Source organism: Melospiza melodia, chromosome Z, assembly GCF_035770615.1.
Source record: "Melospiza melodia melodia isolate bMelMel2 chromosome Z, bMelMel2.pri, whole genome shotgun sequence".
Classification (NCBI taxonomy): Eukaryota; Metazoa; Chordata; class Aves; order Passeriformes; family Passerellidae; genus Melospiza; species Melospiza melodia.
Window position 1 is genome coordinate 27544728 of NC_086226.1, and position 22709 is coordinate 27567436.

At 40.2% G+C, this 22709-nt stretch overlaps 1 protein-coding gene across 1 annotated transcript; it reads left to right on the plus strand.

The window, feature by feature from the left end:
- Positions 1 to 1783: 1783 nt before the first annotated feature.
- On the plus strand, positions 1784 to 22496 carry DCP2 (decapping mRNA 2). The gene is made up of 11 exons (XM_063180407.1): positions 1784 to 1894; positions 7088 to 7239; positions 8815 to 8942; positions 9353 to 9451; positions 10916 to 11068; positions 12669 to 12781; positions 12889 to 12996; positions 13729 to 13852; positions 14374 to 14484; positions 16161 to 16212; positions 16877 to 22496. Exons 1-11 carry the CDS (start codon positions 1842 to 1844, stop codon positions 17038 to 17040), a joined length of 1257 nt encoding a protein of 418 aa, XP_063036477.1. The 5' UTR covers positions 1784 to 1841; the 3' UTR covers positions 17041 to 22496.
- The last annotated feature ends 213 nt before the right edge of the window (positions 22497 to 22709 follow it).

Sequence of the window (22709 nt, forward strand, 5' to 3'; positions counted from 1 at the left end):
GATTGATCAGTTTTAACTCAGATCATTCCAGCTGTTCCTCTGTCTAGACATATCAATAGTACTGTTAGTGGACTTGATTTTCCCTAACAAAGTACTGCTGTAAGTCAGCGTTAAAGTGATCCACCTATCACCTCCAAGCATCACAGCAATAAAGGGAGTGGAGCAAAAGTCACTCTCAAATACACTTAGTGGAGTTTGCTCATGAGTGAGACACCAATATATGTAAATACTACTGCTTCAGCTCCTACTAAGACTGGACTCCAAAGTCTTCTTACAGTATCATTCTTTCTATACCTGGTATAGAATGCCCTTTCCTTATACTTCTGGAGCTATCATGGAGCCTCCTGTTCTTTGTTATATTTCTGGAAAGGAGGCAAAGGATAGACCTCTCACTTTCTGTGCCTGTCTGTAACTGAACTGTGAATGTACATACTTTTTGTGTCTTCAGGGTAATGCTGGACTGGTGTTTCTGTGTGCTAGTTTTGATTAGGGCAGAGCTAATTAGCTAGTATGGAGCCGTGTTTTGGATTTGTGCTGAACAAATCCAGCTAATGTTGATTATATTCCATACCATATAGCATCATAATCAGGCTATAAAGCTGTGGGGAGAACAAAAGGGGAGCATTCAGAGTGATGGCATTTGTCTCCCCCAGTCACTGTTACACATGATGGACCCCCATTCCGGAGATGGCTGAACACCTGCCTCGTCACGGGAAGCAGCAAAGTAATTTCTTGTTTTGCTTTCTTGTGTGTGCATCTTTTGCATTCCCTATAGTTTAACAGGCAATACTAAGAACTTGCTGGACAATTTCGTCTTTATCTCAACCAATGAATTTTCTCATTTCGCTGATTTTCTCCCCAATCCCGCTGAGGGAAAGAGCAGCCAGACGGAGCTCGGGCACTTTGGCGAGCAAAGGAAGGGGAAGAACAAGAGGAGAAATGCGTCAAATACTCGCTGCAACTTAAAATCAGAGGCTGCAACGCCGGCCGCGGCGGAGAGAGCAGCGACACCCTCTGCCGGCAGGGAGACTCCTCCGGGAATGCCACCGGAGCCGGTTCGGTTTCGCAGAATCACAGAATTATTCCCTTTTGGACATCATCCCCTCCAGGGCCCCCGCCACCACAGCACGGTCACCTGGAGCAGGTGACACAGGAACAAAGCGTCCAGGAGGCTTTCAATGTCTGCAGAGGGGAAAGTTCCCGCCCGCCCAGGCAGCGGCTCCAGAGCTCTGCCACCCCTCAAACGCGACGAAGTTCTTCATATTGCAGTGGGACTTGCTGTGTTTTAGTTTAGGGCTATTGCTGCTCGTCCTGTCGCGGGGCACCACCCTCCTGGCACCCGCCTTGGAGATCTTTACGTGCATTAATGATTGTAATTAATTTACATGCATTAATGAGATTCTCTCTCAGTCTCCTCCGGACTAAACAGGCCAAGCTCCCGCTGCCCTTCCTCACAAGGCAGAGATGCCCCACACCATCCTCATCTTCATGGCCTCTGCTGGACCCCCTCCCGCGGCTCCCTGTGCTGAGGAGCCCAGAGCCGGACACAGCACCCCAGCTGCGCCTCACCGGTGTCCCGTTCCTTGACCCGGCGCGCCGCGTTATCAGAGCGCTCGCAGTGACCCCGCCCCGCGCCACCCATTGGCCGCCCGCGATCACCTGAGCACGCCGGTCCCACCCCACGCCCCGCCCCATTGGCCGCCGTTCCGCTAGTGGCGGGCGCCGATTGGCCCCGGCAGCCGCCGCTCCACTGCCCCCCCCCCCCCCCCGCAGCGCGGCCCCGCCCTCGCCGCTTCCCTGCGTCCCGGCCTCTGCCGCGTCGGGATGAGCCGCGCTTCCCCATGGAGACCAAACGGGCCGAGATCCCCAGCAGCGTCCTGGACGACCTATGCAGGTACGGCCGTGGGGCGGGGGCGGCCCCGGGGCTGCCGTGCCGCTGCTGCCGGAGGGCGCGAAGGGCGCCTGACCCTGCCCGCGCCCGGAGCGCGGGGCCCGGGAAGCTCGAGACGCTGCGGGGGTGCGGGGCCGCCCGGGCCGAGGGGCAGCTCTGGCCGTCCCGCGCTCGCCGGGAGGCGGAAGGACGAGGCTCGGCCCGTTCCCCCCGAGCCCGAGGCTCCGCCCTCCCCATGGAATCCGTCCTGGAAGGGCGGGAAGGCTGCCCGCGGCACCCTGTGGACCGGGTGTGGGGCTGCCCCGGCGGCGGGCCGGGAGCCGGGCGCACGGTGGAAGTGGAAGAACATTGTTTGTGGGGATTTCTTGCGCGGTTTGGGCCCGAAAAGGTAGAGCTGCGTCGGCGGTTTTTGCGCAGGTGAAAGAAGAGCTGGAAGCGTGGGGCTGGCGTGACGTGTAGCCGAGCACTGAGGTGGTACTCAGTGCTCCGAGGTCTGGTTTCGTTGGAAGGGGGTGGGAAGCTTTGGAAGAGGTGTCAGGGAGTCCCTTCTGGTGAGTTACCTCTGCTGGAAGGGAACGTGCCAGCGGGCGGAAAGGGAAGAGCCACAGGGAAACCTTGCGGTGCGAAGCTGCCCTCTCCTGCTTGTCCGTTCTTTCAGAGTGAAATGCTTTTCTTGTTCCAGGGGCTTTGCGGTTGAATTTTCATAAAGCGTAGATTCTCTAAAAGGGCCAAGTTGCGTTTTCCCCCCTACAGTTTCAACTTCTGATCGTCTGTGGTGTAGCCCTTAAAACTTTGTAATTTGTCTGACATCCCCAGAATGTGATGACACAAACTGCATGTGATATTTGGCATGAAATAATCCTTCTATTTTACCACCTCCAAGAGACTCCTTATGAGGTATTTATGTAAAAGAGGGAAAGGTTAGTGAAGAGGAAAGACACCCCACTTACTGTAATTACGGTTTTCAAGTGAGTGAAAATGTTTAGAAGTGAGAATACCACAGGAGGGTAGAACTGTCCTACTCAGTATTGTTTTGCATTTGTCTAATGCAAGAGTCAGTTAGATAGACATGTAAATTTTCAATTCCCTAAATCTGGCCTCTGAAGCATGCTTGTGTTTCCATTGTGTCTCCTTTGGGCTCCCTGCAGAGAGAGGAACTTGCCTCTCAGATCCCTGTTCACATGCGACACAAGATTTAAGACTTCTTCAGAAAATCTAGAGAGGAATTCCAGTTATTACAAAACTGATACAGCCTATTTTAGTGTCACTTCGGTGGGGTGACTGATAGAAGGGCACATGAGTGTTTGAATCTTACATTGTGATAGGATCAGTCCCAGTGTCTTACCATGTTTCTTTGAGATACTGTCATCTTCTGTCTTAAAAATAGTGTTTTGTATTGTAATTCTATTGATGTTATAAATGTGTTATAAAAATAGCTGTAGTTTCCTACATTCTTCAATCTATATGTGATATTAGTGGGAATTTTGCTAGAAAGTGATTTTTCATACTCAGTTACTGGGTATTGTTAAATAATAAGTTACAGGTATCCACGTCCCTATTTTTCATGATGCCTTGTGCTATGGAGTTGTTTACCTGAGTAAAGAAGTGGATGTGCAGGGACATAATGTGGGTTTAGCAGCTTCTTGAAACGGTCTTGTAAACAAGTACTTTTACTCTATATTTTGACTTCCAGACTGTGGTTGGTTCACCTTGCTCAAGTGGCCAGATGCTCACCCAGCCACACACACACAAAAAAATTTGAAAAAGATATTTTTCTGCATCCTTGTTTTTCCGAGGGAAACTTCATGTCAGCTTCATCCTTTCATTCTCTACTCTCCTCTACCTCCTCCCTTGCAAACAGCTCGGGATGGGGAGTGGGGGTTGTGGTCAGTCTGTAACAATCCTCTCTGGGGCTCCTTCACTCTTATGCTTTGCCCCTGCTCCTGCGTGGGATCACACCCACGGGCTAAGGGTCCTTCAGGAATATCCGTCTGCTCCAGCACGTGATACTCCACAGGCTGTAGGATGCACATCTCCTCTTCCTTTTTCTTCTCCAGCTTTGGTGTTTGCACTACCGTTTCATGCTGGTTTTTTCACTTCCTCTGCCTGTCTGGTATTTTTGTCCTTATAATATACTTCCTCACAGGCACCACCATCTCAGCTGCTGCCTCCAGCTGTGTCCCACAGTGTGTCCAGCATTAGCCCATCACTACCAGCACCTGGCAGCTGCACCTAGAGATGCTTGTTTTAGCTCTTCAGTCACTCCAAGTAACTTAGAAGTTAACTTTTTGATTAATAAGTATCATTGTACTTGGCTTTGCTGTTGTTCTCTAAGCCTAATCCCTGGCATATCCTTACTTTTCTTTGATACTGCTGCATATTTTATCTTTAGATTTATGTTCAGCTGCAGTGCTGGGGCAAGAAAATATCATCAGGTAGATGTAATGTAGGCTTTTAAGTTTTTATCTTTTAGCTACTGCAGCTTTATAGATAAGAGCAGAGCCTTCAAAAGAAATTGGGAGTGGTAGTGCCAATTGAAAATTGGGAAGTGGTAAAATGTTGATGTGAATAAGGTTATTTATGCAAGGGAGAATCATGGAGTGCTTTGGGTTGAAGGGACCTTAAAGATAATCTCATCCCAGCCCCTCTGCCAAAAGCAGGGATGCCTTCTAGACCAGGTTGCTTCTGAACACTTCCAGGGACAGGCCATCCACAACTTCTCTGGGCAGTGTGTGCCTGTGCCTCATGACCCTCACAGTGAAGAATTTTTTTCCTGTTACCTAAACCTTCCCTTTTTCTCTTTCCCCCTTGTCCTGTCATTATGACATAGTAAAAAGCCTCTCTCCAGCTCTCTTTACCCCCCTGACATCCTGGAAGGCCTCAGAGAAGACTTGCTCCAGCAGGTCCCCATCCTGTTTTATTGGGGTTCCAACAGCTGGACACATTGCTTCAGGGGAGGTCTCACCAGAGCAGAATAGAGGGTGAAAATCACCTCCCTCAGTCTGCTGTGCGCACTGTGTTCCATCAAAAGAACGGGCTGGGAGCTCACAGTGTCCGCTCACGTCAAGATTCTCATCCACCAGCACCCCAAATCCTCCTCCCCAGAGCTGCTCTCCATCCTTTCTCTGATCAGACTCTGTTTACATTGTGCTTGGGATTGTCCCAGCCCAGGCACAGTGCCTTGCACTTGGCTGTGTTGAAATTCAAGAGGTTCACAGAGATTCCCTCTTAGGCCTGCCAAGATCTTTAAGGGTATCTGGCCAAGGCCCTTTTTCTGTGTGAAAATTGGATAGGAAGATGAGAAATAAAAGCATAATGAATAAATAAAGCATACAAGGCTACAAACTGAAAAGAGGAATGATAAGGAAGGCAGTAGTGAAAGCCAAACCTGGCCGCTGGTTGATGAGAGGGAGTATAGGAATGTTCATTCCAGCAAGTTTATCTGAGTATGGACCTACTCCTGGAAAACAGGAAAAAAGTGGAGGAATGAGAATGAAAAAATATTTAGACACAGACCTAAGAAATCAGAAGTAGACACAATGACATGAAACAAACTTGTTAATTGCACTAATTGACCAACTGCCAAGAAACCACAGGCATCATTCTCAGGAATATCCGCCTGGCCTTTGTATCTGGTAGGGCTGGTAGGACCTGGGGGGATCCCACATGCTGGGTTGAGAGGAGTGCCACAGGAGAGGAGAAGCAGGGGAGGACAAAGGAAGGATAGGCAGAAAGGGATGTAGAAGAGTCTGTCTGTAAAACTGGGCAAGTTAGTAACTTCTCTGTCTGACCCTTCTGCTCAAGTGTCACAGACTGTCCTATCTTACATCTTCTTAGTAAATATTTGTTTTTGTCTGGATAATTCCACTCTCTACGCTCTGTATATGTGTGCTCCAAGGATGAAGTGACAGCTGCTGATGGGAGCTGGGCAAGGGTGTCAGCTGCTGGAGTGAGGGAGCAGATCTCAGTGCCATCCACTCCCAGGAGAGGGTCTCAGCTCGCAGTGTCTGGGATGGCGATGAGGAGTGTCCTGGAAGCCAGCTTTGTGTGGGGGAGGTGGTGTGAGTGAGGACAGTGAGGGGCAGAGCACCCGCAGCAGGACTGTGTCACCGCCATGCGCTGGGTGGGAGGGGGCAGGTGCCTGCCCAGACCTGTCCCCTGTGCACGTGTTCTCTCTAGCAGACTTCAAACTGGGCCATCTGGTGGGGCAGGACCCGTGAGAGGGGTGTGAGGGTCTGGGATGTGGGCAGGGCTCCGGGGTGGAAAAGGAGACCTGTGCTAGTACTTGGGGGACCTGTGAATGTGCCTGGAAGCCTGGGGAGTGTCAGGTGTGTGCCTGCAGCTGTGACCTCCTGCCTCTGTCCTTGGCCAGACTGCCTTAGAGAGGCACCCAGTTCTGAGATCCTGTGACAATTCATACTTGTCAGATTTTAAGTAGAGATACACTGTTTCTGCTTAGACCAGTGATATTACGCACTTTGGGAATTCAGCTGGTTGCGCTCAGGAGCTGCCTGTCAAAGATCTCCATCAAATTATTTAAGTTCAGTGGGGTGTACGACCGTAAATTTCTAAAAAGGAAGTTCTGCTATTGATACAAATACATAAATAAATAAAGCTTCTTTTGCTTTACTAAAATGAGCTATGACACAGTGCTGCTTGAACTTTTATCTCAGTAACTCTGTCTGTGTGCCAGTATCTGGGCTAAACCCAGATTCAGACTGAGGAAATCTGTAGGATCATATTGAATTTTAAAATCTATGTAAATTAATAGTTTACTGTGGTTTTAAGTGAAAACATATAACTATGTTCAACTTGTATCCTGAAAAAAAATAGCACTGAAATATCTTATCAGAGTTTGCAGATGTTCTTTAATGGACTTGTAAAAATGCTTTCATTTTTGTAACACAGCGATTTGAGTAGGTTGTCTTCACACTTCCTATTTCACAACAGTAAATTTACTTAGTAGATTGTAATTGATATTTCTGAAAGATCACAATAATCCATTTTCCTTCTTAACTTTGAAAGCTGTATTTTACTTAGCGAAAACTTTTTACTGTCCTTTTGGAACATGAGGAGGATCTGGAGGTCTGTCGGTATGTACTAATGGATCAAGAATTGTACTGTTGCAATGTTTTATTGTTAGCCATATTTAAGTCAGTAGATTTGGCTAATCTTACTCTTTTTCTTTCCTGGCAGCCGATTTATTTTGCACATTCCAAGTGAAGAGAGAGACAATGCAATCAGAGTGTGTTTTCAGATTGAACTTGCCCATTGGTTTTATTTGGATTTCTACATGCAAAACACACCAGGATTACCTCAGTGTGGGATAAGAGACTTCGCTAAAGCTGATATCCTTTTTATTACTCTAATTGTTTCCTGTCTGGTGGTAAAGTGCAAACTAAATATTGTTAACAATATTTCATAGTATGATAATGTCAATTCATGTGTTAATGATTAAAAGTTAGTATTGCTAGGTATGTGATGTTACTGAGTTCACTGCTTCCATAATTTTGTGGCACCCACAAAAGAGATGTTTCTTGGACTGCTAAAGAACTATGGAAAATGGTCCATTTCTGATGTTTGAGGATTTTTCTTTGCATTCTATGTTGGTTTCAAGGGTGAGCTTTGGTGCTCTTCAAACTGAACTCCACAGTTCATTACTTTTCAAGTAACTAGTAACATAAATGTTAAAGTAGTTGAAGGTGGTATGTGTTCTGCCATGGGCAGTGGTATGTATTTGTTGGAAGTTTCTGTAGAGTAGAAACTGCTTTTTACTGAATTCAAATGGTTGGCCTCTGCTTTTTTTGTTGCTTGCAAGGGCTGCTGGAATGTGTACTATCTAGTTCTTGCTAGAGAAAACTTCGTGGCTTTCATCCAGCAAACGTTTTAGTTTTAGCCTTGTCCCATATGTTCTTGATCTAAGATTGAAATATTGCTTCTAACTTTGAGGATAATATTATTCATGCTTTCACTACACAACATACTTATCTGTTAGTTTCCTAATATATATTTACTTTGAAACACTACAGCTTTTAACAGTAAACTGTAAATATATGGTCATATCCTGTTGGTTGATATGCTCTTATTTTATGTGTTTTTAATTAAAAATGTATTTTCAGACCAACAAAATTCTCCTAAATTGTAGGCAGTGCAGAAGAAATGCAGTGTAATAGGTGTTATATGTTCATTATTATTTCCCTTTCTAGCCCGTATTTGCCACAAATATTAGTTCTGCTGCATTGTATTTTTAAGTATTCTACTGTGGAGTGTTTTTTATTGGTAGTATAGTATATGTAATTTGTAATATTAATTTAATTAAGGACTTACAGATTTTCTCTCAAAATTTGAGAATTATAGAAGTTGTTTATATTTTCTTGGCATGATGAGTTTTGATAAAGTGTATTAGGATTTAGATTTCTGTAACTATAAGCCATTAAAATGGTTTTTTTGGCATAACGAATACTGAAGATAGGATTCTATGCCATAATCTTAACAAATGATTGTGGCAAAAATGTATTCCCATTTATTTCAAGCACAGGAAACTGATTTTTTTTTCTTTCTTGATCACTTCAAAATTAAAAAAATGTGTTTGCAAATAATACATATTCAAAATAACTGTTATGGGGTTACTTTTTCAAAATTACCTTCCCTCAAACAATCAGCCTTGTGCAATCTTTTCTGTTTGTTGGGTTTGGTGTTTTTTTTCATTTATTTAGATTGCTTTGTATAGGAATTGCTGAATTACTTGATGCACTCTGACTTTCAGTGTTTGGTAGTGGATTATTTGTAATATTTTTTTACTTCCAAGAGAATCTCCTTGAAAGGACTTAGGGGAGGGAGTGTTTAGTCTAAATATCTTTTATATTTGATATGTACTTTGGAACTGGCTGCTTAAGTTTATCTTCCTTAACAGGCTGCTATACTCTTCAATCACTGTCCCTTTTTACTGCCTCAAGGTGAAGATGTGCAAAAGGTTTTAGATGAGTGGAAAGAATACAAAATGGGAGTGCCAACCTATGGTGCAATTATCCTTGATGAGACACTTGAAAATGTGAGTATGGAAATAGTTGTGAAGGACTGTCTAGAGTGGGGGATGGTGTATGCTGGCAGAAGTAATTCTTTGTTGTTTGCATTTTTCTTCTGAAGAAATTTACACTCACTGTCAGATTCGCAGAGATGTGCCAGTTAGTTGATATTGGTGGCTGTGTACAGAAATATAATGTGTGAGTCAGTAAACACACTTTTGCATGCTTTCCCTCTGAGATTTTATTTTTTCATCTGAGTTACATGATTCTGTAAAATATTTCACCATTCTTGGTACAACACAGAAAACCTAATGGTTTCCTTCCTTGAGGCTAACATATTCTTTTGAGAACAGGGGGGATGGTGGAGGGAAGACATTTAATGAAATTGGTTAGAACACCTGCATGTTTGACAGTTGCCTTCCCTTGTATTTTGTAGGTTCTTTTGGTTCAGGGCTATTTAGCAAAATCTGGCTGGGGATTTCCAAAAGGGAAAGTAAATAAAGAAGAGGCACCTCATGACTGTGCTGCTAGAGAAGTAAGTTATATCAACTCCTTTAAGATAAAGAAGTGAAATTTTGCTGAAATCAGGATATATGTGTTGGGTTAAATGGCACTTTACTTAGGTAATCCTGTTATTGAAATTGTGTGAATAAATAGTCTGTTATTGCAGTCATCTTTTGGTGCCTTTCTGAGTTCCAAAATGGTAATCAAGGTTGAGGTTATATATTAAAATAAAACCAGAAAATGGTTTGTTTCACATTCTTTTGCACTAATGTGGTAAATGAAGTGAATGAGTACGCTTTTTAAAGTTCTCTGCTGAACTGTGAATTTACATTTAAGTATTACTTGTGGTGCTTGGGAATTCTTATGTAATTTATGACTTTTGGTGTATTAATTTCAAGGGTTACCATAACTGTGGAGAAATGGGAATTTACCCTGTGTACACTGGTCTGTGTAAAGAGGCTAAAGAGCTGAGTTGGAGGTTGTAGAATGTAATGTAAAAATTGTGCAGAACTTTACTTTTTTATTTTTCAGCTATGCTATTTTTCAGTTATATTCAGGAACAAGAATCAATATATATTGCAAGTAAAATCTGAAAAATAAAATAATCTGTATTTATTGCTCCTGGAGACCTACATATGTAGTGAAGCTGCATATTCAAAATGGCCTGTAAAAGAACATTACTGGTCCAAATTCAGTGCTCATTCAACTTAATACATCCAGAGTTTTTGAGAGAGAGAAAGATGAGGGGAAGTAGTATGATGCATTTAGTGTTCTTCAATTTGACTGAATCAGTATCTGAGAAATCACAGGGTTTTGGGGATTTTTTTTGTTTTAAGTATAACTATCAAGTGTAAACTGGACAGCTACTTCAAGAAGGAGTTGCATGAAGTGTATCTTCCTCTTCACTTCAAGTTATGCCAGCAAACACATTAAAGGGGGCACAGTTACACTGGGGGAAAAGATATTTTGACGATGTTATTAATCTGAAAAATCTATTTAGATTTCGCTAGTGATCAGCACTATTACCATCATTATTCTGATAGGTTAGATTGTCATTGTGGATAGACTAACAATTTATATCTGAAATAAATCTTTCAACTTCTTTCACTTGAGTCAGGACAGATCTGAAACCATGAGCTGCATCTCTGTAAAATCAAATTGAAGAGGTCTTCACTTGGCAGTGCCTACAGAGTTTAGTAGTACCTCAGAAGTTGGTGAGGACTAAGCCCATCCATATTAATAAATTGCTACATGAAGGTGTAATAGAAATTGTCTCAGCTTTTAACAGGTGCAACAGGTTTGCAGTTTCAGAGAAATTTAAAGCATGTAGATTCTTTTTCTATTTCTGAGCCAACCTCTATATGTAAAGACTTGTTTTTCCCGGCAACTTTCATGAATATATCTGAAAAATAGTCATTCCTTTGCTTGGGGTAATAGGTTGTGTAAAGGATAACTCTGAATACACACACACTAATTTCATCTAAATACTTCTCAGGTGTTTGAAGAAACTGGGTTTGACATAAAAGATTATATCTGCAAAGAGGACTACATTGAGCTGCGAATCAATGATCAGTTAGCACGGCTGTACATCATTCCTGGAGTTCCCAAGAACACCAAATTCAACCCCAAAACTAGAAGGGAAATTCGGGTATGTGCTACCTTGTCTGAATCTGTAGGAACTTTGCAGAAGTTGCTTTTTAAAGCCAGAAGTGTGTAAAATAATGAACCCACTAAGCACAATGAGCACCTTAAGTGCTAGGTACCAGTGGCATCTCTGCACTGTAGGGTTTTGTGTTGACTTCTTTCACCTCAACTGCAAGTCTGATACTTGAACATCTGTCTGACATCTCCATTCATCATGAAAAGACAATAGAGCATGTTGCTAAAATACAATTCTTGTCTTCTGTGGGTGGTATACATATTAATAATTTCATATTATTCCTAGTTACGGATGCAAATGTAGCTATGCATTCTCAAGTTGTAATTATTAGTTGGGGACATGCAAAAGCCTACATATCAAAAGGACAAACTAAGGATTGTTTTCTTTTTTTCATGTCTAATACTTTCATATTTAAAAAATAAGGAGGAAGTTGGGAAGGGGGCAGAAAAAGGGAACTATTTTGGATGTACCATTGTGTGCTTTTAAAAGGTATTGTGAAAGCCAAAGACCAAGGCTCCGATAGCAACTTGTTGGAACCTTTGTCAGTGGTATCTGTAATCTTTGAAGTTTGATTGTTTTTTTCCCTTTAGGACAATTCAGTTCAAAACAGCTATATTTCCATGCAGACTGTGTCACTAAACAGGGCATCTTGCTTTCTAAATAAAGAAATTTGAGTGGACAGGACTTAATTTCTTGCATTTGAGACCTATTTTTTTTTAAATATGACATCAGACGAAATTTGAGGTTTTTAAAAAATATACAATAAATATGGTACTTTGTAGAACAGTGACCATATGTGTGGGAATGTTGAAGAGTTCTTGCAATGACAGAGTTTTGAAATTTTGTCTTCATCTGATCTAATGCCACCGGGCAGGCTGATTTTATACTCCCTGTAGAACTATATTGAAGACTTGTTCGGTTTGTAACTTATTTCCATAATTTGCATCTTGTTTGGACCTGAGGCTTTCTGAGTAGATTCTATGATGGCAAATCTCATGTGGGTTCTATGCTGTCTGTGGTCAGAATTCCTGATTTTGTTCCCCATTCTGCTAAGTATATATAGTCTTAACTATTAAAACTATAACATATAGTTTTAATAGTTAAACACAATAACACAAATCCTATCCTATCGCCATGTTTCTTTTTCTTTTGTAACAAAACCTGAAACGTTACTGTCAAGCTAAACACCCTTCTTATTTTTGAATGGGTATTGGTGGTCCAGTATTGATCACACTTTAAGTAAAAAGTTTTTGAAAGTTATTCAAAGCCTGTACATTTATTTATGGCATTCTGTGTGCAGTGGTTTGGTTGGTTTGTTTTGACACTCTTATTCAGACTTTAGTTGCTGATTAATACCTTTCATATTTTAGGTGCGATATCATGCAATTTTGTGCTTTACCATCTACTACTGTAGTGGCAGTTGGAAAAGTTAATTAACCTTTTGTGAAAAATGCTGTTGTGGCCTGTTAATTTAAGTCTTCCATGGTAATTTTTTAATTAAGGGAAATAATTGTGGCTGATACACATTTGTAAAATTCTGCTATGGCTACAATAGAGGGTATTTTGATTTTATTTATTGTTTTTCTAGAATATTGAGTGGTTTTCCATCAACAAATTACCGTGCCACAGAAATGACATGACTCCAAAGTCCAAGCTGGGTTTGGCACCTAACAAATTTTTTATGGCGATTCCCTTCATCAGGTATGTTTGAGATGAGGCAAATGCTAGGCCAGGGTCTTTCAGACAGTTTTAAATTCTTTAGATTTGTTTTGGTAAGTAGATGTTGTTGTACTACTCCTTGCTCACAGGCCGTTGAGGGAATGGATTTCCCGAAGGAATGGAGATTCCTCAGGCAGTGACAATGGTTTTTCATCTGCAGGGAGCACACCCTCTAAGCCCAACTTGGAAAAAGCTAGGTAAGAACCAGGTCAGTTTAACATCTCTATATTCTTTCTTACAAAACACTGGTCATACAAATATGACAATATTATACAATGACAAGTATATACAATACTGCTTGTCCTTTTTCTCCAAGGATTTGTGTTTGAGTAATAGCTAAATAACAGAAAAATTAACATAGATGTATATCGTAGACTTGTAAGTAAGGTTAAAAGTTAATTCATGTGTTGATACACAGGTGTCAGAACTGAGATTATTTCCTCAGTCTTGTTTGGGGGAATCAAAAAAAACCAGAAGCTTAAGCAAGTAGATAACTTCCAGTGCTTCAACTTCAATATTTTTGGCCCTTCTGCACAGGAAAAGTAGGACTCCCCAAAGCAGGACTGTAAAGTAGTCTAAGAAGTGCTAGATAAAACCTGTGGGAACCAGTAGATGAACATGTCCTGCTGGCTTTAGATTCAGCTGAGTGAAAAATGGTAGAGCAAATGTTGAAACCTGTAGTCCCTATGAGAGGACTTAATAATTTGAGCCAGGGCAACACCAACACTGAGAACAACAGGACAGATGTTAATGTGGACTTGGCCTCTTGTCTGTGGAGAGTGCTAATGGCAGTGAGCACTATTAGAGTTTCCATACAGGTTACTTAAGATTGTCTTCCACATTGTTCTCAGTAACTTTTTTCATATTTGTCTTCTGCTCTCAGTAGATTTGAAGTTGTGTTGTAACCTGTCTTTGTTTTCCTGTACTAGATCCAAACTTCGTTGTAGTCAACAGGTGTTTACAGATGGCTTTTCAGGAGAGCACTTGGTGAAGCCAAAACAGCAACAGAAGCCATATAATCATCCTGAGGTGTCTGAAGTTTTGAAAGTAAAGGTAGGTTGTTTGTTAGGCAAGCATATACATCTGGACTATTTAAAACAGATATCTTTGTTCATAAAGGTTTCCTCTCTAGGACAAAACCAGTGAATTTCATCTCCAGAGAATGCAAAATTAGAGTTGGGGAATATTTTGGGAATTTTTTGATTTATCTCACACTAGAGGTGGTGGTATCAGCAATTGTGGTGTTTCATGTACAGATAGTAATTAGTCCTTGCCATTTTGCTAGTATCTCTAGTATATCTGCATCAGTGCATGGAAATTCACTGAACTCAATTAATTGTGAAATAATTCTCTCATACTGAGTGCAAGAGGGAATGAGTAACAGTTGATGGCTCTGTAGCTTGAGTGTATATTTGGTTAATTTCAGTGGGCTTCAGTTTTTCTGCAAAAGAAAGTGTTTACATGTTTTGAAGTTACTTGGAGGGAAGTTTTAGTTACTAAGTAGGAAATGTCAATGCAATTATGTCCAATTCTGCCATTTAAACTCTTCCCTCTACTTGTTTTGAACTTAACAGCAGAGTCAGAGTGTGAGGAACAATGGCAGAAAGCAAAATCAAGACACTTCCAGCCAAAAGAAGCGAACAAATGGACTGCACAGTCAACCAGTTAAGCAAAACCATACCTTGGTAAGAAACATGTAGTGTCTGTGTCTGTAGTAGGTTCCAGTAATGCTTAACAAATGGCCAGGGCAAGGTCCTGCTGAAACAAAGTAAAGTGCCTATCTATCAAGAGTATGTTTGTATTTGATCATGTTTGATCCATGTTTGGTCAGAGTATTTGATCCATGTTTGCAGATGTATAACATTTCTTACCTTGTATGCATAGACATCTATAAACAAATAATACTAAATTTCAAAGTTTGCATTTTAGAAGTAATTTTAGCTGTTGAAAATTTGTCAGCTGTTTCAGTACACAATCCTGCAGCTTTCCATGTTCCTGTCATGTAAAAGCCTTCTGTGATGTGTACACATCTTATTTATTCATGTGTGATGTCTTACTGTAAGCATGGGGTTTTGTTATGAAGCACTTAGAAAGTGGTGATATAAATAGTTATTATTTCCCTTCTCTTCAGCAGGAAATGTTGAGACACAGTCTTGGCTTGGATGCCAGAATCTCATATAGTTTTTCAATCATACAGTACAGCTGGTTACAGCTGTTTGTAAATTCCAGTGTCACACTGTTTTACTTTCGCTTGCAGTTACTAGTTGTGTTTGTCCAGTTCTCAGTGGGAACTGACTCACTGGGCTATGCTCTCTCTTATAGTGGAATGTGCTTTTGATTCCCTGTTTTTTATGGCTCTTCAGTATACTTTGTTGACTCTTGTGCATCTATGAGCCCCCAGATCTCTGTGCAGCTCAGCTGGCTTGTCCAGACTTTAGTTTCTCTTGTTTACAGGCTTTAAACTAGATTCTTCCCATTCTGGCTTGGGGTTATTGCCTTCTTTCTCTTACTCATGTAAACATACAGAAATGGTAAACTTGTCCTAAAATCCTTACTGCAGCAAGAAGTTATTAGTTATGTTTGAGTCTGAGTGTCGAAGAGTGAATTGACTCCCCAGAAATTTAGATGAATAGGAAAAAACTGTAATGGTAATCTGTAACATCTTTATGGAGATAACTGTTAATGCTCCACAGTTGCTTTGCAGGCTTTTCACAAACTTTTCTGAATATTTTTTCCTGTTTCACTTGTCTTTTCATGATGGTCAGTCTTTTGAAGTTTAAATATTTTGAGTCCAGTGATAATTTACTGATGTAACTTGAAGGCCAGGAAACTTCTAATTTGCAGAGAGTGCAGAGAGCCATATTTTTTTGTATTTGTGTACTTAGAGCACCAATATCTGGGGTTAAAGCAGTTCCTCCCTGGAGAGTTTTGAGTTTGCGTCTCTAAAGCATGTTAATTTAATTGGCAGTAGCAGCATGTCTGCAAATACATTCCCCTTGCCTCTTTTGGGACAAACCCATTGAAGAGTGGGCTTATGCATGCACAATATTGATTACATACCATCATATGCAAGACCTTTCTGTCTTAAAACAGTTAGAAAGTATTCAAAATTTTCTTCCAAAAGTCTGCATGTTAGAAATGTTTTAGTGACTGTTAAAAGGTTGCATGATTCTGAAAGACTTGTGGATTTAAAGGACGTTTGCTACCTTAAGTAATGTGACAGAACTAACGCTGAGTTAGAGGTAAAATAATTCAGACATGAGGTGTGTCAAAGCAAACTAGCATGCCTGTTAGATGATGCTTAAATATAATGCCATTTCTTTATCAAAAATGTGTAATGTATGGTCATTCTCTTCACCAGAAATGTGAAAAAAGGCTTAATCCAAGAAGACTTCAAGATAACTTTGAAACAGGCAAGTGCAGTCAGAATTTTCATCCACTGTTCTGTACTACAGGCTGAAGGCACCTGAATAATGATGGTTGAGGGCTTTTCCTCATGCCAGCCTTCCAAATGTTATAAAGCCATTTTTACAAGGTAGTCTGAGGTTTTGTTTGTTTTTTGATGAAAAATATACTGTTTTATGTTGGTCTTTGATACATGAGGTGGCTGAGTGAAAAAGTAACTAAAAGCTAGTTTAGAAAAATAGCGTCTGAGTCAGCACATTGCTGGTAATTGAGTGTATTTTAAGGCTTTCTGTCCCGCTTGTAATAAGCTGCAGCAAAGTGCATACAGTTCTTTACTTACTGCTCAGGAAACAGTGCCATGCCATTTCTCCTTGTTAAGAAATGGCTATTGAGAAACGAAACAGTATTATATGTGTAAAATATGTGTCTATGTGGCTATTGAAAGTGTTTCCAGATTGCAGTGAATTTGAAGATTTATTCTAGCCTCTAGACAACCTGTAAATATGGCTGGTTTGAGTTACCTTCTTCTGTTTATGACCAAACATACAGGTATTCTTATAAATATTAATTGAATGTATTTTGAGGTATGGCTTTTTACCATTGTTGTTATAGATATTTTTATTGGCAACTGCCCATTTAAAATTTGTTTCATACTTTTTTCTCTTTAAGCAGAAGCAGCATACGAGATGTGTTGCTCCATTGAAGACATGCTGCCAGAACCTGTACATGGACATTCTATGGCATGCAATGGCCATTACAAATTTGTTTTTTCATCAAGAGCTTTCTTGAGTTTCAAGTTTGACCATGATGCCATAATGAAAAGTTTTGACCTCTGACAGCAAACGTATTAAGAATAAGAATCAGACTTGCCTGTTGCAATTGAGGAGGTTTCTTATCCAGCCTTACTCTTTCTCAGGAGTTTTTAATTTTGTTTTATCTGTTTGTTTTTAAATGCAATGCAGGGACTGACTGCTGGTTTGGAAGGATTTGTTCTCTTTGCAGTATGGGAGTGGCATAGTCAAGTGTTGCACTTTAAATGCAGTCTAGCCTTTGTCCACAAAAGTACCTTTCCAATGTTCAGTTCACTTGTTCCTAGCTGTGCATTAGAGGGCATTCTTTTTACTTGTGTTTTATTTTTTTGTGGTTTTAAAAATTTTTTTTATGGTAACTTGCCGTGTGTTTTGTAGAATGTCACTGACTTTTTTTTAACTGTTGGAGTATACCAGCTCGCTAACGTTGTAACGGTTCTGATGTAAATTATTGGACTTGTTTGTCCTTATTTTTTAGAACATTGCAATATTACGCAGTGGCAATGAAACTAATTCTCAGAGGACACTTCTGTCCTAGTGATTTTGAAACCAAGTTGCACATTTCAAACCTAGTCTCAGCCTGTTATCCTTTCTCTGTACTGATTGTTTGCCCCAAATACCTTCCCTCCTTCACACTGATAGTTTTTGCTGGCTGGCAATCACTAGTACTTGAGTCAAATCTATAGCATGTTGAGTTTTTGTACCTACTTTTCCTTGGTCTTTGATAATGACACTCAAACTGGGTAAAACTCAGCCCTTCAAAGTGTCTGACTTAGCTCTTGTGCACTGCCCACAGCTGCATAAGAAGAAGTTACAAAGCAGCTGCTTGTGAAAAAAGAGAAGCTTAAACTTGTCTGTGAGAGGTAACTTGTGTACAATTTATACTGAATGTAAATAAGCCTCTGTAGATCTTTCTGAGTAGGAAGGCAGGTGCATGGGTAACAGAGGCATTGTGTGACACTGAACAGCTTAATCAGGCTTCCAATAACTATTCCAAGGTTGTTCAGTATTGTATCCTGTGCTGTTGTCCTCAGATCTCTTGTGTAGTGTATCTGCTCTGTATATATCCAGTAGTATTGAATTGCACTTGCAGTTAGCATTTAAATGATCTAGCCTCAGTCATTTTCAGCTACAGTGCTTTCTTAGGGAAAACATGAAAGATGGCATGGGGATGGAGGGGAGGAACAAAAAAACCTGTAAGAGTTGAGGTGATGAGCTGTTACATCACCTGCAGGTTCAGTGGGTTTTGAGCATCTGTGTTGCAGTGGAGAGAAATGCACTGAAATAATTTGTCACAGCAGCTTGTGATAGCAAGCATGTCCCAGATTTAAAAATGGACTTTTCTCTAGAATAGAGGTAATTGATAACTTGATAGGTTGAATGAAATACACCCTTGTAGTGTATCTACATGCACTGAGTTTTTATGCAACTCATATGTCATCCAAAACCAAAATCCTGGTCTTCCTTCAACCACCCTACTTCATATACCCTACCTAGTGTTTTCCTCAGAAATAGCTTTAGAACTTTCTCCCTGGTTTATTCACCTGCCTGGCACCAGGTGATTTGGAACTCTAATGCTGTAATAATTTTGGCCATGGGAGTGTTCAACTTCTGTATCAGTCAACAGGAGAAATGGACTACAGCATTTCCTCCTTCTGGAGGACAAGAGTTCTGAGGGCCTTGTTTTTCAAGACCAAATTGTGAAATAGCTCAATCTAGCTTTGACTCACTTTTTTTTTCTTTTTGTTTTTTCTTAAATGTATCCAAAGGCCATACAATGACAAAGAAGAGTAATTGAGGGTAGGATAATGCTGGAGGAGTTATGTTATTCAGCTTCAGGTGAAAACTAATCTTTAGTTACTTCTTTGTGCTATTTTAGTTGATTTCCCAGCAAAAGTGCCTTTACTCATGGTGAGGCAGAAGTTTGTATCATATCCTGAGGCTGCTACTGCCTGTGGAGCTAATAGGACTCTCCTAAGGCATAATTAAATAACGGGCTGTGGAAATCTTTTTATAAATAAGTTGACTTTTCAGATAAATTATAGATAGTGCTCTGTAAAATAATGGGGATGTTGATGAAACAGTGAACTTGGAGCATCTGTCATCTGTTTGGGAAGTCCTGTCCCAGGCAAGAGGAAGTCTTTAGAACAATGGAAGCATGTTCTATGAATAAGAGATGCTGGCTGCCCTCTGTTTACTGTGTAATTTTTTTCTTCTTAGTGAAAGGTTGGTTCAGTATGAGAGACATTGGTTGCTTCATTAAGCAACCCAAAGTGAAGCTTATACATATGTCATTCATTTTAGTAAACCTAGCCTTAATGTGAGTTGCAAATAAATGTGATAAATATGCAATAACTTACTTCTTTGTATAAGGGTACAGTTTCCTGTAGTAGCATTGCTTTCTGCTTTCTTAGTAAGGTTTATCCTAAAACTATGTAAATGTGGTGGCATGTGATCCACTTGGTGGGCTCCACCATGCCCTGCACCGTGAACATTTTGTTTACTGTTGTTTATGTTCTTATTTCACCATCCCTTTATAATTGTATTTCTCAGTTTAGAAGTACTGTTTACATTATCTTCCATAAAACAGTGAAGAAATAGCAAGTGAGATACAGGCTTTAGTTCTGTGAGTTTTTGCTGTACAGGAGCTAGACACAGGGAAATGGGAACTGTTTGCATGTCCGACTTGAGAGCTGGTGTTGAGATACTTGAAAAACAAACACTGTCAATTTGAGAATGCTGCCATGTTAGGAGTTATTCACATAATGAACGGTCAATCAGTGTTCTTGGAATCAATTTGTAGAGTGAACAAATATTTAGCAAAAAACCCTACAGCTGTGTGGTGCTAGGAATCTGGTACTAGTGTGCAGTTCCTAGTACTACATCAACTCCCTGCTTTAACATGAGGTTTTTAGCATGTCTCCTCAGAGTGCTTCTATACTTTGACCTTGGACTGAAGAGTGGCCTGCCCAGTTAGTTAAGTGGCTGAATTGCTGCTGACTTCAGCTCCTTGATGTACATCCATCATCCGGCTTTTGAAAGTAACTGTGTCTTGCATAGTTTGAAGTCTGGCAACAGTGGTTCTGGGGAGGAGAGGGGGAAGTAGCTTTATTTATTGTACAATCAGAGTATTATTTTTTAACACAATATAAATACTTTAGGCCAAACATGCATAAAGTGTTTCTAATGAAATTTTGAGCCTGATCACTGTTCCAGGCTTCTGTGATGTGCTTCAACCTTCCTGAACTAATTTGGTAATTTGAGAACAACTTAGTGATTTTTTTTCACCTACCTGTGGCAGTTACAGATGTAACAGTTCCTTTTAAAAACAAGGCAGGCTTCGGGTCTGGCTACTTCTAACATACTTGCTCTCAGATTGTAATTTCAAATAAGAATGCAGTTCTTCCAACCTTTACTTAATGTGGTGATTTGCTTTTGCACTCATGCCATTGTGGTGTGAAGAGCAAAGAGTCTAGATTAAGAATCCAAACTCCACTCTCCTGTGGTGCGAGACAGCACTGCTGCTCCGGGGATAACTGGCTGCCCAGTTGTGGGGTCAGTGGGCTGCTTAATCCTCAGATACTTGGGGTTTTGTTACAAATTCTGAGCAACAGGTTTCTTTTTCAGAGGTAAAGCCAGGTGCCTTCATGTTTGAAGTTAGGAGGTTATATTCTAAATGTGTTAGTAAGCTCATAGTTATTGAGAATTAGTAGATAGTCTCTCTTGTTGATACTGATTTCTGTAAATAAACATATTTTAAGTCTTGCACTGTAAATGTTAAATAATCTGGTGCTTATACACAATTTCATAATTTCAAATTGTTTTTGTTATTACAATATTTCACCTTTTGAAACAACCAAAATTATTTAAGATATGGAAAATTTATACAAACTAACTCTGAAGGTGCTTTTACAGTAAATTAGACTTAGAAATTCTTCCATAATAAGTTTTTGTTCATATACATTTATAGCAATAGTGTAGTCAAGAATGGAAGTAGGCTATATGCTAGTATTTGCACTGTTCTTAATCCCATACGTAAGCACTGATAGATGCAGTAGGTTTTGTGCTGTGTGTGCATTTCACTTTTTCATGTAGCTTGTGAACTTAAAAGGAAGTCAGCATTAAACAAGAATGACATTGGCCATATTCAAGATTGTACCAGAGGAACTATTCCAGATTGGTAGCAGTACAATAAAACAAAATGCTTGGGGTTTGTCTTTCCATTGAAAATGTTAGGTTTAGCAAGACTTAACTTTTTGTACAGATTCAGCTTTACAGAAACCTTTATCTTTAAAGTGTTCTGAGCTCTGGCTGCTTTTGGGAAGTCAAAAGTATCTTTGAGTCCTCCATCAGTTCTTCTGGGAAAAAAAAATGCTTCCTTTTAAGTAATTGTTAACATTTCAGAGAGTACAGAATGTTTAAATTTGGAAAGGTCTCTATGGATTTTAATGAAAACAGAGTATTTTGTAATTTCTAAGCATTTATACTGTTGATCAGAAGAACTAGCTTCTTGTTTCCAGTATGGGTTGCAGTTCAGTGCCTTTAAGAAAATGATTACAGCTCGTGGAGCATTAATCATTTTAAAATAAGGCATTCATAGCTTTTTAAGAAAACACATCCTGCAAACACAGTTCTCTATGACACATTTCCAACAGTGAGAAGAACTTTGCAAATTTTTTAAAGCATGTTTGATCAAAATTACTAAACTGTGGGAATGAAATTTGTATCTTTACTAGTTGGGTACATAATTTTGTTATGCAGAAAATGTATGGAAAACTGCATGATAAAGAGCTCTCAGCAAATACTTCTCACGCCAATACTTGCAACAGAACTCTACTGTGTCTGCATGGTACTGCACTATGTGGAAGTTTAACTTTATCCCTGAGGAGCAGTTTAGCTGGGTTTGCAAGGCACTTTTACCATTAAAAAGCAAAACAGACCCTCCCCAGAAGAAGGTGCGGGGTTGTTAGTTCAGCAGAATGCTCTATTGGTGTTCATGTTCCAGGACCCAGACTTGGGTATTGCTTCCAAACGATGACACTCTTCAGGGCAGCACTGCATGCCTTGCAGAAAACAGGAGCCAGTGCTTTGTGGTGTGGCTGAGGCATGAAGGGTTATGTCTTCCTTCTGTTTGTTAAAGCTCAAGAACTCGATCTGTTTTCCTCTGTGTGTAAGTGGCACATTGTGCTCATTAAGAAGAAAATATGTACAGCTAAAGAGTTAAAATCATTACAGATTTTATACAACTTCCATTATGTTCTTTTGAAGAAAGTTTGCATTAGTCAGCTCTTCAGTTGTACTAAGTAGAATCTGTAACTACCTGTAACATCTACTGTACTGATGATTGTGATTTTGTTTGTTATAAATTGATTCAAAACTGAAGCACACCATTTAGAAGACTAAGTTAACATTTTCTTCTATATTGTTATTTTTTCCTCTGTAAAATTAAATTGCTTTATAAATAAACATATTGAAGTACTGAAGTATGAATATAAGGATTGCAGTTCATTGTGGAATGTGAAGCCTCTGCTGCTGGTACAGGTTATTCTTTCACTGTAGAGTGTTCACGTGTTGCCTTAAACCAGCAGTAATTATATCTCCTCTAGCCAGGTGAGGAAGTTATTTTTTTAAGTCAGCTGTAAAGGTGGATGCCATTCAACAATGGAAAAAAAATAAAATGTGTTAGACGAACAGAA